This window comes from Ixodes scapularis, unplaced genomic scaffold (assembly GCF_016920785.2).
Source record: "Ixodes scapularis isolate PalLabHiFi unplaced genomic scaffold, ASM1692078v2 PGA_scaffold2__306_contigs__length_199485367, whole genome shotgun sequence".
NCBI lineage: Eukaryota > Metazoa > Arthropoda > Arachnida > Ixodida > Ixodidae > Ixodes > Ixodes scapularis.
In genome coordinates, this window is record NW_024609857.1 from 63,548,117 (window position 1) to 63,561,100 (window position 12,984).

Here is a 12,984-nt window from a genome sequence, read left to right on the forward strand (position 1 = left end):
TGCCTTACGATTTTTCTTGTCTCCAAATTTTTTTTCTGGTCAAAACTAAGTGTGGATTCGTTTATACCAGACACTAGACAATGTCATATAAAAACATCAGTTGATTTAAAAATGTCGACCAGCCACCCTTTGGTCGATCTTATCTGAAATCACCCAATATAACTATTTTGTTGTAGTTCCTAGCTGTTGTTGTTCCCCAGATCAATATACCGTAACTAATTTTAGAGTAAAATAAGGAATAGTACAACATTTGTTTTAACCAGGTAGGTACTAAGTTTTGAATTTTATATAAGCAACATTATACACCTAAATTGTATATTTTAGGTGTTTAATGGTGCTTATATTGCACCATTAAACACCTAAACACCGCCACTTCCATCACTTGATTATGAGTTTCTAAACTGTTCAATACAATTTCTCGCAGCATGCCAAGGCACTGGAATCGCCAAGCCTTACCTTCAGGAAGATGTTGAGGTAGTGAACATGGACGACATTGTAAACCTTGGCTACAAAGCCCTGTACAGTCGAAATCCAGGAGCGGCAGGCTACTACCGGAGCGGAGCGGACCAAGAAGTGACGCTGGCCGAAAACATGAAAGCCTTCAGAAAGTAAGGAAGGTACCAAACAGGCGCCACAAATGAAAATTTTCCCAGCAAGCCTATGTGCCTGCGTAAACCTTTTGCCCGGCCCTTTTTCGTGTTGTCACCATTTTTGGGGGTACCGTTCCGCACAACCAACATTGTCGCCTTAGCGCGTATTTTGTCTTTTTCGACGATTCTTTTTGAGCGTCGGCGGTACGGTGCATAAAGAACAATGAAACCGGATACATCGGAACGATGCCGACATGTTCTGACGGGCAGAGGCTTGCTTGGCTGCCCTTCATTTGTAGTTCGCAGACAAACTCCTAGACGGCCCTCGTCACTCGAGAGAGGTATATTATAATTTACTCTTAGGTATAAAAAAAAGAGAAAAAAAAAGGCGTCCCTGGAAGCCTCAAAACTCATTGAGAAAGGACGAAGCAAAATGTTAAGGAAAGTGCTGAGAAGGGTGGCGCGCGAAACGTGTGCGCATCGAAACGTTTTCGCATTATGTCTTACTTGAGAAAAAAATAAGTTTCTATAATAGCCTTGGATGAGTAGAACTCTTTTTTATCAGTCTTTTTCCTATGAAATGAGACAGTTTGCTTCCTGAGATTAAAGACAGTCTTTATCCTGTGATCCAGACCATGGAAATCTCGGAGGCAGGCGTTTTTAATATGGCAATTACATTCTAAAACTGCTCCCACTTAAAAAAAAGAGAGAAAAAAAAGGCGAAAGTTGTCCCTTTGCCTTTAAAGGGGACAATGATGTGTTCGGGGGGACAGCACTTCTAAAGAGCAAAGTTAAAAAAGAAAAAATAACAGCAACATCTAGCGCGACACCAACTTTCTTTTTTTAATTATTACGTTACAAAAATTTACTACGAAGTAAACTCGATTATCCATGCCTAGTCCCGCATCCTGGTGCAGAAATTTCTATATTATATATTAAGCCGTTGAAAACTGGTCAGCACGGCGTACTTAACGTACGATGATAGCTATGTCAATCAAATGACAATGTCACGTCAATGACATGTAATCTCTCATTTCATCTATCCGGGGTATGATCTCTTGTCTATCTACTTCATAAAATGTATTACAATAATTCCAATCTAAATGCTCAACTAATTAATGACCCCATCATCATCTTCACACCTGACTATAACTGCAAAGTTCGCATACCCACATGTAGCACTTCCTCTTTCTGCAGTTTTTTCATCTCCAAAATCATTTGTGATTTAATCCACCCTCCCCCTTCGAAGTATAGCAAGCCAGGGATTTTAATTCACTAGATAATTATTCTTGTGTTGAGCCTGCGTTACAACTTTTATGTTCGTATTCCCAAATCTCTGCACTCTCTGTAATGCTTCAACCTTAAAAGTATGACTAAATTAATATATATATATATATATATATATATATATATATATATATATATATATGTATGTATATATACGAAGGACCACAGAAACTCAAAAGAGGACCGCGCGGTCCCTCTTCAGTGAACAAATATAGTGCGGTAACAAATATCCACGTTTTGACACCTATCTCTGGGAAATATAGCTATGAGCAATTTAACGAAATGAAAGCGTATGCACTCGTTAAGATATGTCAGTGTACGTATTTCGCGGCATAGGCGATAAAGGAACAATATAAAGTAAGCAAAGACGCGTATAAGAAAGTATTGTACAGCCTGTGCTTCGAATTAAGTGGGCCAAGGCGGTGTCTGTCCTGATGCTTTGCACCAAATTACAAAAGGGGAAAAAAAAAACGGTCTCAAACGAAGTGCGGCTTATAGTATGCACGGGAATGGGATGCTCGTTACTTGACCTTTTTCCTATAACCAATGTGTTCTATATAAATTCTTAATAGCCGCCTCGGTGGCTCCGAGGCAAAGCGCCGGCCTACGGATCTCCAGGTGACGGGCTCGAATCCCGGCTCGAGGCGCCCGCATGCACACAAAAAGATCCCCAGGTGATCGAAATTAATCCTCCGTTCTCCGCAGGGGCGTGCAAGATGACCTTCGTTGGTTTGGCGCGTAAATACCCCTAAATATTACATTTTATAAACTTGATAAATCTTTAATATGGCGCAGCGTTTCCACACTCGCGTAATGTGCGATTGATCGCGGCTTGCATCTGATCTCAATGCGCACAGGGTTGCCTTCCGATGTTTTGGCGGCTGGTTCATCCCATAAACCTCGCCAGTTTTCTCTTTACACCGAGACGGTTTTATTGCATTGCTAGCTTGACTGATACCGGGCTGCCAACCCGATAGCAGGTTGTTCAATACTGACGGAAACAAGGTCGAAACACATCTTTCATACGTGCATTTCAACGAAAGTGACGATGGCATTTGTGAATCTGTACCGACCTTTCTACATCCAGTCCTTCCCAACACCTCCAAGGTCGTAAGGCTAAAAGACTGAAGTTTTGACGTCACCTATTGGAGGCCAGCCCGTGGCGCAGATTAAACACAAATGCTGAGTCAGCGTTCGGCCGTGACTCGCGTTCAGTCAGCGAGAACAGAAGTCCCAGCCGAAGGCTGCCGCAGCACTTCCGCCCAATATATGCCCCGCGTTGGGCTTCTTTGCACTCTGAAAACAAGTGTTGCCATTCCACCCCTTGTCACATATATGACACCCCAACACTTCAGTTCGACGTACAGCGCGCTGACGTCAAACTGATGGGCTCCACTTTTACGAGAGGCTTTATGACGGTGGAATATAGCATATTAATCAGATAAGGTACGTATCAGAGACTACGGAGAAAAATCCCACCGGAGGTTTTGCCGTAATACTAGGAATACCCCGGTCACTTCGTTTGCAGTCAGTCAGACGTATACATTAGCTATTTTAATAAGTTGTACAACTCGGCTATCAAGTCGCTCATAAAAGTTGGTACTGTCGATTCAAGGTCAGTGCGCTGTACGTCGAACTAAAGTTTTGGGGTGTATTATATGGGACAAGGGGTGTAAGAATACACCCTTTTTCTTTCTGCGTGTAGGCGATGCCGAAAATTCAGCAGTCAGGCTTTTTCGCCACCTTCTGGAAACTAAAGCCTGCGTGCATCTTGTTATGACGTCAGCTACGTCGAAGCACCTAGGCCATGCTTCGAGAGTCAGCAGAGAGTCTCTACCACCGAGCAACAGTGACAATGATGAAAATGCTCGCTAAAACAACCAAGCACGCAGCATCTTTTTTTTTTTTTTTTTTTTTTTTTTTTTTTTTACAGCGATTGGTGACATCGCGGGTTTCGCTCAGTCAACCGCGCTTCATATCGACGCGGGCCATTTTCGGCACTCCACCAAAATATTCCACTTTTGCGTCATGCCGCTGGACACGACTCTGACGTCCCGCCGTGCATTACGTCACGCATTACCTGGCGTGAGCTGACGCCATGGCGTGACATTGTCATATCATGTCACGTTGCACAGTGCCTCTTGCAACGCCGATCTTTCTTTCTAGGGAGCTGTTGGACGCTACCTTCCAGCAGAGCTTCTCCGCCGATGCCTTTTTCGATCCCGACAGGCACAAGTACACTCGAGCGTGGTGGCAAGTTTACGTGGTCGGAGAGTACACGCACTGAAGCTGACGTGGCTGCCGTAGTTTTCTGATCCGCGGGACAGCGTCGTAGAACGACGAACTTTACCCGACACGTCTCGCCGTGAATCTTTACGCGAGCAGTGCATCTTCCTACTGGCGTGATAAGATATACCCCGGCGGTTCGTATCTGTGGGCCATCCCACGGCGTCGTCACTTTCCGAAAACATTCGGAGAGCCTCCCCTTCAAGATGGAGTAGTCTGCTCCGGTATCGACGAGAGCCGAACCGTTGTGGCTGTCGATAACGACGTTTAGGTTATTCTTTATCGTTGCAGGAGCGTCGTTTTGGTCGCGTAGAACACTCTAACCTCGAACCTCGAATCAGCCAACACGGTTCTCAAATTTACCTGAACATAACATTACAGAGTCAACAACAATGCGTACCCACACCAGGAATCGAACCTCGGCTGTTTGCGTGCAAGGTAAGCGCGATAACCGTTAGGCCACGAGCACGCTGTCTGCTTGGTCAGCTGCGCGCTCGGCAATATAGCACGCTAAAGGTCTACATACGCACACAAGATTAAGGGTCTGGTGTTGTGACGTAATCGGGAGGTGGTGTTGGTCAAGCCGAACTAGCCCTGTCGCTTTTCAGCGCGCTGGACTAGCTACCGTGACGTCATGGAGGGGGCACGCAGCGCTCACTTTATACGCCTAGTAAAAATAGCATCTTCGCTTATTGCAACAATAGAAGTAAACGTTGTTTTTCGCAAGCACAACAATTGCCTCTGCTCTCCCCTTTCCTCTCTCTCCCTCCGCCAGGTGTGCGTCTCGTGAAGCCACGCCAACGCTCACTTTATACGCCTACAAAAAAGCCTGTCTTAGCACATTGCAGCATAGAGGTAAACATTGCTTTCCGCAAGCACAACAACTGCCTCTGCGTCAGCGAACACATGTGAATACTTATGCTTGGGAGAAGAGCGTGTTGGTTTAAGTAATGGATAAAGAAAGAATAAAACAATTAAAACAGAGACAACACAACCACCTCTTTCAACTAGCAACAGACGAGTAAACTTTCAAAAGCGAGCAGCCGACTATACCCAGTAGGAGTAGGGGAGAGAAGGGGGAGAGAAGGAATGATAAGAAACGCGAAGTGCAAGTCAGGGTGATAGGGTTATCTCGGATTTTAAAAATTCAACCTCAGTTTTCGTCAGCAGGAGGGAAGGGTTTGACACGTTGTTTTTTGCTGTGGTCATAACGAATGATTCTATGATTTCTCTGCCGAATCTGCTGTCATGCCCCCCCAGGATTTTTGTGTCATCAAAGAGGGGATGACAACGCAAACACGAACGTGCATGTATGACTATGGGATGATAAGAATCTGGACAGGCCTTAGAAACTTCGTTGTGATGTTCGCGGAGTCTGTGATTGGTGCATCTGCCGGTCTGTCCTATGTATTGATGGCCGCAGCTCAAGGGGATGGAGTAAACTTTCTTCTCTTCGCATGGAACGAAGTTCTTTTCGTGTTTGACAGTGCAGCCTATCGGAATCCGGTCGTTGTTCATTTGTTGACAGAGTTGTTTAAGACGCATGCGGCACGAGAAGACAACATTCGTGTCGAACTTTGAGGCGATGGATTTTATCCGGTGGGCTGAATTGTGTACGTAAGGAATGACGGCGAATCGGGCTTTCTTTTTTTGTGGCTGGTGACTGGCGATCAGGCCCGCGAATCATCCTTTCCATTACAGATTGGAGAAGGTCGACGGGACCCTGCCCCGACGAGCCTCATGTGCTGCAATTCGAAGCTGTCTTCTGAAAGATGACAGCAAGACTTCGTAAAGGATGAAGAAAACAACGATTTGATGATACCGTGTTTTACTGACTTCGAATGGGCGCTAGAAAACGGTAGGACAGGTTTGGCAGACCTTTGTTGAAAGGCCCAACAGAGTCCACTGGCACTGACATGAAGCCGCAAATCTAGGTACTGAAGCCCTTTATTCGATGGTTCTTCCTTCGTGAATGTAAGGCCTGACGAACAAGCGGAAAAAACAGCTGTAATGCTATCTGGAGAAGTCCGAGCAGGATGAATGATTAGGTAATCGTCTACATATCTGAAAACATGGCAGCCAGGCGCGGAGATGTCCAGTTGTGCTTTTATAGCTCTGTCAACGAATAAAAGGAATAATTCGCTGAGAAGAGGGACGAGACATGAACCGATGCAAACTCCCTTTTTTTTGCGGTAGATCGCTCTCTCATGTTCGACTGAGGTGGACTGGAAGTATACACTCCGTGCGACGCGACTGGCGCGCCGCCGCGCGGCCGGTACCGAAGGTAGGCAGCGAGAACCCCAGAGAAAACGAAACCGAAACCACGCCGCGTACGTTGGTACGCATTGAAGTCGGAGTGGTGCGGTTGCGCTGGGTTCACAGCATGAAGTGCTGCCTTTGCTGCGTCATTAAGTGCTTCAATAGTTATGCGTCGTATCTCGTGGAGACAAAGTTTCACAGTTTTTCACCTCGCCGATGTTTTGTGGGACAGCGACAACGATGGAGCCGTGCCGTACGACGTGAGAAATTTGGTCTCCCGATCATGTCTGCCACTGTGTCGGTACGGCTGACATATTCTACACTGCCGCTTTGCGCTCTGCGTTTGTTTTCGTACCAGTAACGCCTACATGTGTCAGCGCCGATGGGATGAACCCACACTCGCAGGTATGCAGTGCCAATTTCGTTGGAGGAATGCCCTCCAAAGAAGTTTCGTCCCCATCGTACGTGTCGATGATATTTCCGGACAAGTATGGCACGCAATCTGTACTTCATGAAAAAAGATGCGAAAGGTAAAAAAGTAACAAATATAAATCTAAAGAAAACAACAATGAAACTCGGAATCACTGGAGAATCGACGTTTGAGTATGGGAGTTTATGTGGTGTGCTTTCTTCTTTGACCAGCCTCCTTTTGGATGTAGAAACGCTGACACTCCGAGTTCTGTAGACAACATTTTTTTTCTCGGCTTTAGAGCCACCTATCGCAAAGTGGTTCGAACTGGAAGTACCGTCCACTGGTCCCTTCCTACCTGTAAAGTGTGCACCTCCCACGATGAGTGGTATTATCTGACAGCCTTTGACGGTCAAAGCCAGTTCCCATTTAGTTACGCCGCCCAAACTAAACTTCCACCTGGTTTCGCTATGCCAACTCTTTTTGTTATAATAAGTGTTGTTCCAAGTGACGGTCATGTCAAAGTACCTGTGCGCCGAAAATCGGCACCTCGCACAACAGGTTATTACACAACAGCTGACCGCAAAAGCCCTTGGCGGCCAAACCGTGTGTTGGCCGACAACTTTGTTTTCTCGGCTTTGGAACCACCTTTCGTAAAGTTGTTTCAATTGGAAGTACAGTCCACTAGTTCCTTCCTACCTCTAAAGTCTCCACCTCCCCCGACCAGTGGTATTCTCTTGACAGCCTTTTCATCATCAAAACCGGTTCCCATTGAGCTACGCCGCCCAAACCAAATTTTCACCTGGTTTCCCTATGCCACCTTTTTTTTGTACAATAAGTGCTGTGTCATGTTACTGTCAAGTCCAAGCACCTGTGTGCCCAAATCTGCACTTTGCACAGCCCGCTATAACACAACATTTTGGGTCCAATATTGGATATCCCGTACAGCTTTATTTCTTTATTCGTTAGAAACATAACTGTCACACCTGCTGTCTTAAAGAAACTTGGCTCTCTTCGTGCACAAACTTAGTGAACCTCTCACTCGCCTCCAAATATCATCGTTCCAGCAGTCTTAGGTTTACAGCAACGGGCGAAATAAATTTCCCACTCAGAGCAATTAAGGTGGCGGCCGTCTTGTTTTTCGGAAAATTACTCCAACTCCTTTTTCGGCCGCAACTAGAGAAATTACCCCTAATGACGACTCAAACTCAATATATAAGAAGTGGAGAACAGCTAAATGCGCTTCTGCCCCAGCACTCATGCAACGTCACCCTCAACGTATCGGCTCAAAAAGCAAAAGTTCTGTCCGTGCGCGCTTCCGCCGCCACAGCTTGGCATGCGAAAAGGCGCCGCAGACTGCTGAACGCGCCTCACAGTCGAACGCCAGCTCCTCTGCTAGCGGCGCTGCGCGCGTTTTTCAAAGCGCCCCCTATAGTTCCCGCACGGAGTGTATAGATGAATCAGGTCCACGAATCCAGCAACGGAGACACCGGAGGAATTCTGAAAATCCACAGCTCCGTGCTCAAAGATGGTGTCGGAGATTGAGGCAAGCAAAGCGGTAGGATCTAGATTGAAATACTGTACATGTCTTCTATGTCAAGTGAAAAAAATAGAGTGGGGCAAGGAGAAGAAATGTTGGGAACTGATGACAGAGATGAGTTCTATTGAGTTAGTCACTCTAAAGGGTTGAAGGAGGTGGATGCAGGACAGATGCTTTTGTAGAAAGAGCCCGAGCTGCTTCTGCCAACAACCCTTCTCCGACACAATACTTCGGAGGGGAACTCCAGTCTTATGTGTTTTTGCAGTGAATAAGACTGAAAGGTACTGCTTCGCTGGACTACTAATGGCGGTCTTTAGGGACGACAGGGTGATTTCAGATAAGATCGACCAAAGGGTGGCTGGTCGACATTTTTAAATCAACTGATGTTTTTATATGACATTGTCTAGTGTCTGGTATAAACGAATCCACACTTAGTTTTGACCAGAAAAAAAATTTGGAGACAAGAAAAATCGTAAGGCAGGGAGAGGTGGACAGTTGCAATAACGCGCACTGATGGAGGGGGCAAGTTTGAAAGTGAATAATTAAAACAATAAAATTAGGATAATTTTAAAACTTTTTACAAACAAACTATGGGTACAACTTGCTTGTAATATAAAGTAATAATATTTATTAAAAATTTATTTAGTTTTCTAAAAAGTGCCAAACATGCCTGCTCGAACGACAAATGGCAAACTTTGGAAATCTGTATCTCATGAAATAATTTAATCATTATTACATAACTTGCAGACATTATTTTACTAATATATGGCTATTATTGAAAAAATAAATAAGGTATCTGAGTGACACAATAGTTACAATATATTTAGGCAAACATGGGAAAAAAATCAAACAAAGAAAAATTCCAATGCGAATAAAAAAAAAACACCACCTTCGATTTTTTTTAAATTTGGGTACCCTGTTATACTCTATTTCGGCATTCATTTCTATTAAAAACATGTTGCATCATTGCACTGTGAAAGAAGAAACAACTCCCCAAAGTAGGGTCCTTTTTCAAAGCCTACACTTAGCAGTGTCCTATACAAGAAGTGACTCTGAGTTCCAGTTTCATGAAACTTGCACAAATCTTTTATATACATTTATTCAGATGAGGTCATTGATAAAAAGAGCGATCGGTCACACAGTAAAAGGGAGGAGAAACTATGTACAGCATTTTACATAAGCGTACAAAGTGGTATCATATTAGAGACTAATGATTTGAGAGAAGATGATGCAGTGTGAAGTTGTACCTTCCGGTATATTTTACATCTAGAGTAAAATAAATAACTTTACTTCCACACACAAAAACAAAGATATAATAGTAAGATATTTAGGTTGGCTGTGTATTTACGATTACAAACAATTTCAGGTGACGGATGCCATAGTGCCTAACTGGAGCAGCTTCGATGCTCTCGGTGTATGAATGAATCGTGGCAAGCCGATATATTTTATCCTGCTCGAGGATAACATTTTGGGATTTTTTTTATAGTGATCAGATAAAAATTATTAGTAACCACCAACAAAAACAGTAGGTTAAATACCCCGTGAAGAAAAATGTGATAAATAAGATGTCCCTGCATTCGAAATGAGCAGTCCTTGGGAAATCAAATTCGGCACTTTACGCTAAGGTTTTCCTCGCTGTACCCATTTATTAAAGTTGCTTCCAAGCAGATCCGACTGTCCGTGCTACATATACGTCACAGGTCCCTTCTGTTGATGACTTGCTGAGCCGCCACGCGTGCCAAGACTGAATGCCAGGGAAGGCGCGCACCGTCAGCCACTCTTCTTTTTTTTTGTTCACGATACCGAACAACCTCATTTTCGTCCAGATATACAAGATGCACGCCTTTCAGTTTCTTTGATAGAACGCTCACCATTGTCCTGGCCGTCTGAATTGCGCTTACTGAACGTTCTCTCAGGTTGTTCAGCGTGGCCTGGTGCTTCACGAGTCCGCCAACTCCGTCACATGCATTTTTCCCATGTCCAGATGCAGAAAATAACCACTGGGCTTGTGGGCAATCGTCCTTTGCAGATTGGTGAAGCTGGTAGCGATTCTTGAAATGACTGGCGGCGCCGTCACTTACGTACGTCACGTACGAGTATACCGCAACGTTGTCTTCAACCCACTCCTTCACTTTTTCTAGAGCCAAGCAAGCGTGAGCGGCGTCGTGACAGAGGTCCTCACTGATGATGGCAAAGCTGTTTGTAGATTTTCTTGTCGTCACTACACATGTAAATATCGAAACTTGTTTTTTTTTCCAGTGATATGCTTGCACTTCGTCAGGAAGCACGATGGTCCAGTTTTCAGCAAAGTCAAAATGAAAGACAATGCTCCCGCGTTGCATGCACTGTTTTTCATCGTAGATCGCTTTACCTTGCGTTTGCCGAATATGGTTGTGAAGTGCTTAAGTTCCAACCGTCACTTGGATGACTTTTAGGAAAGTCTCAGGTTCCAAAGTTTTTTTCACAAGGTCGCCGGACTCCCATGTTGCAAGCACAATCTCTTCATCCTCCGGGATATCAAGTTCCTGGAGTGTAAGAAACTGGCCTTTTGGGCAGTGATCACAGTCTCCTTGAAGGCACAGTTCTGTTGCTGGGTCGCACAGAAATGCCGAGTTCATTTCACCAGTGTTGAATGTTGAGCCTGTAACGTTCTCTAGAGCGGCAATACAAAGATAATAATTGGCGCAGCGCACACAAACGCACACTTCCTGGTGTGGAATACATTGGACCCATCTAGGGCGCAACGAATAAAATTTCGTTAGCCCAACGCCGGAATCGGGATGCTTGTCTTTGTATATACGGAAGGCCTCTCGTATTGAGCGTGTCATGAAGCGTTTTGGCACGAACGTTTTCTCTCCGTTGAGCATGACAGAGATGACGTCCTTCTGGTTGGGACTTTGGCGCGAACATTGTAGCTCGTCTTTCGTGAAGTACTCTAGGGCAGCAGACAGGTTCTCAGGGCTCACCTTGCACCTCGTGTAAGGATCCGGCTCATACCACACGCCATGCTTTTCCTTGAGTTTTCGGGATTTACTGATGAGGTACATTGAGGCCTGTGGAATCATCTTTTGAACCTCATTCTTCGTCAGTGTTGACGGCAGGAGTGTAAGCAGTTGACAACGTTCCCGGAGAGAGGTGGCGGTTTCAAAGGCCTGCCGAAAGTTGTCCACCCACTGAGTGCATGTGGAGCATGTTGGTTCGGACGACCCCGATGGTGCGTCCCTGTCGTACGCAATACGTAGCCTTGAGCGTATATTCTTGACAGCAACCTGCTCCAGTTCTGTCTGCTTTCTCTTGACATAGGCAGGCCTGTCCCGACTTCTTACGACGCTTGGTTGTCTCAGCGGCGACACATCTGTAGGTGGTATGCTGCGATTTAGATCTTCAATTGCTTCTTCAGCTGGCACAAATATGTCAGGGCACTGCTCTGAGCTTCGCATCGAGATCTCCTTAGTGATGTGCGTGAAGCAATGGTAGCACAGGTAGTCCGTCGCACTCACTTTGGTGGAACAGTCAGGCGGAAGAATTTGCTTCAACGAGTTTAGGTCCAACTCGCCAACACTTCGAAAATTCCGCTGCTTTGGTATAGTATTTTTGTGTTTGCAAAAGTAATCTGCACAAAACACTCGTTCGGAGCTCCAGGATGTCTTCATAATGTATACATAAATAATAGAAATTAAACCCCAACTGATGGCATATAATTGCCAAGTGAAAGAACTACTGGGTGCACAAGTGACAAGTCCGAGGCTGAGGAGCTCACTCACTGCAAACGTACATTTGAAAAGAGAGGTCACAACTGAGGCTGTCGGCAAAGCTTGATCCACGTCAAAGGAAGAAAGAGGGAAAGCCTCCAGACAAAAAAGTGTGGTCAGCGGCCTTCGAAAAAGACTTTCCGGAATCGCACTGTCGTCCCTCCACGCGCTGATATGAAAGCACCCGAGCTTCTACCACGTGGTTCATGACACAGCCTGAGCCATGTCGGCGACCGGTTCGCGAGGGGTTGGCGGTGGGGTTACGTTGATGGTCACTCGGATTAGCCCTTGCTGTACTGAGCTACCGCCTGCAGTGCCTTATCGCCGGCTGGTGTCAACAACGAGAACACACACACCCTGTCTACACCAAAACTACAAGCGTTCACCGCACACGCGTCGCCGCCGCTTTTAAGCTTTCGTGAAATTGCTTTCTTTTGCCGCGGAGAACCGCCTCATCTTAACTACGCGCCTGAAATCCTTCCAGGCGGGCGTACACAATATCAAGCGTTTCGAGAAATGCCCGTGGAGTAGAACTATGGGAAAATTCGGAGCCCGCGATGTCGATATCGTCGCCGTTGTGTTAGTACGCCGTCGCGTACTGCAGTCCCCCGTTGGGGGAGGGGGGGGGGGCGGTCTTACTACGATAACATGGCGACAGCGTTTACACTCTATGTATTTACGCGAGGCTCGAGTATTTGGGGATAATGCTGCCGGTTGGTGCGCCCCTTTGTGCCTGATATTATCGCCCGTGACGCCAGCGAGTGAGATGGCGACAGGCATGACTGCTCAGTAAACAGGCGTCGGCGGCCATGTTTTGCTGGTTGAAGCGAACCCCCTTGTCCTTGACAGCGAGCGGGGAAA

The 12,984-nt window shown here is 45.7% G+C and overlaps 1 protein-coding gene across 1 annotated transcript in view; it reads left to right on the forward strand.

The window, feature by feature from the left end:
- The first annotated feature begins 432 nt into the window (after positions 1-432).
- Positions 433-12,984, forward strand: part of LOC8029013 (hydroxyacid oxidase 1) — an 83,350-nt gene continuing 70,798 nt past the window's right edge. Inside the window, exon 1 of the mRNA XM_040221881.1 lies at positions 433-608. Coding sequence (XP_040077815.1) covers positions 484-608 — 125 coding nt within the window. The 5' untranslated portion in view covers positions 433-483. The remainder of the gene's footprint in view (positions 609-12,984) is intronic.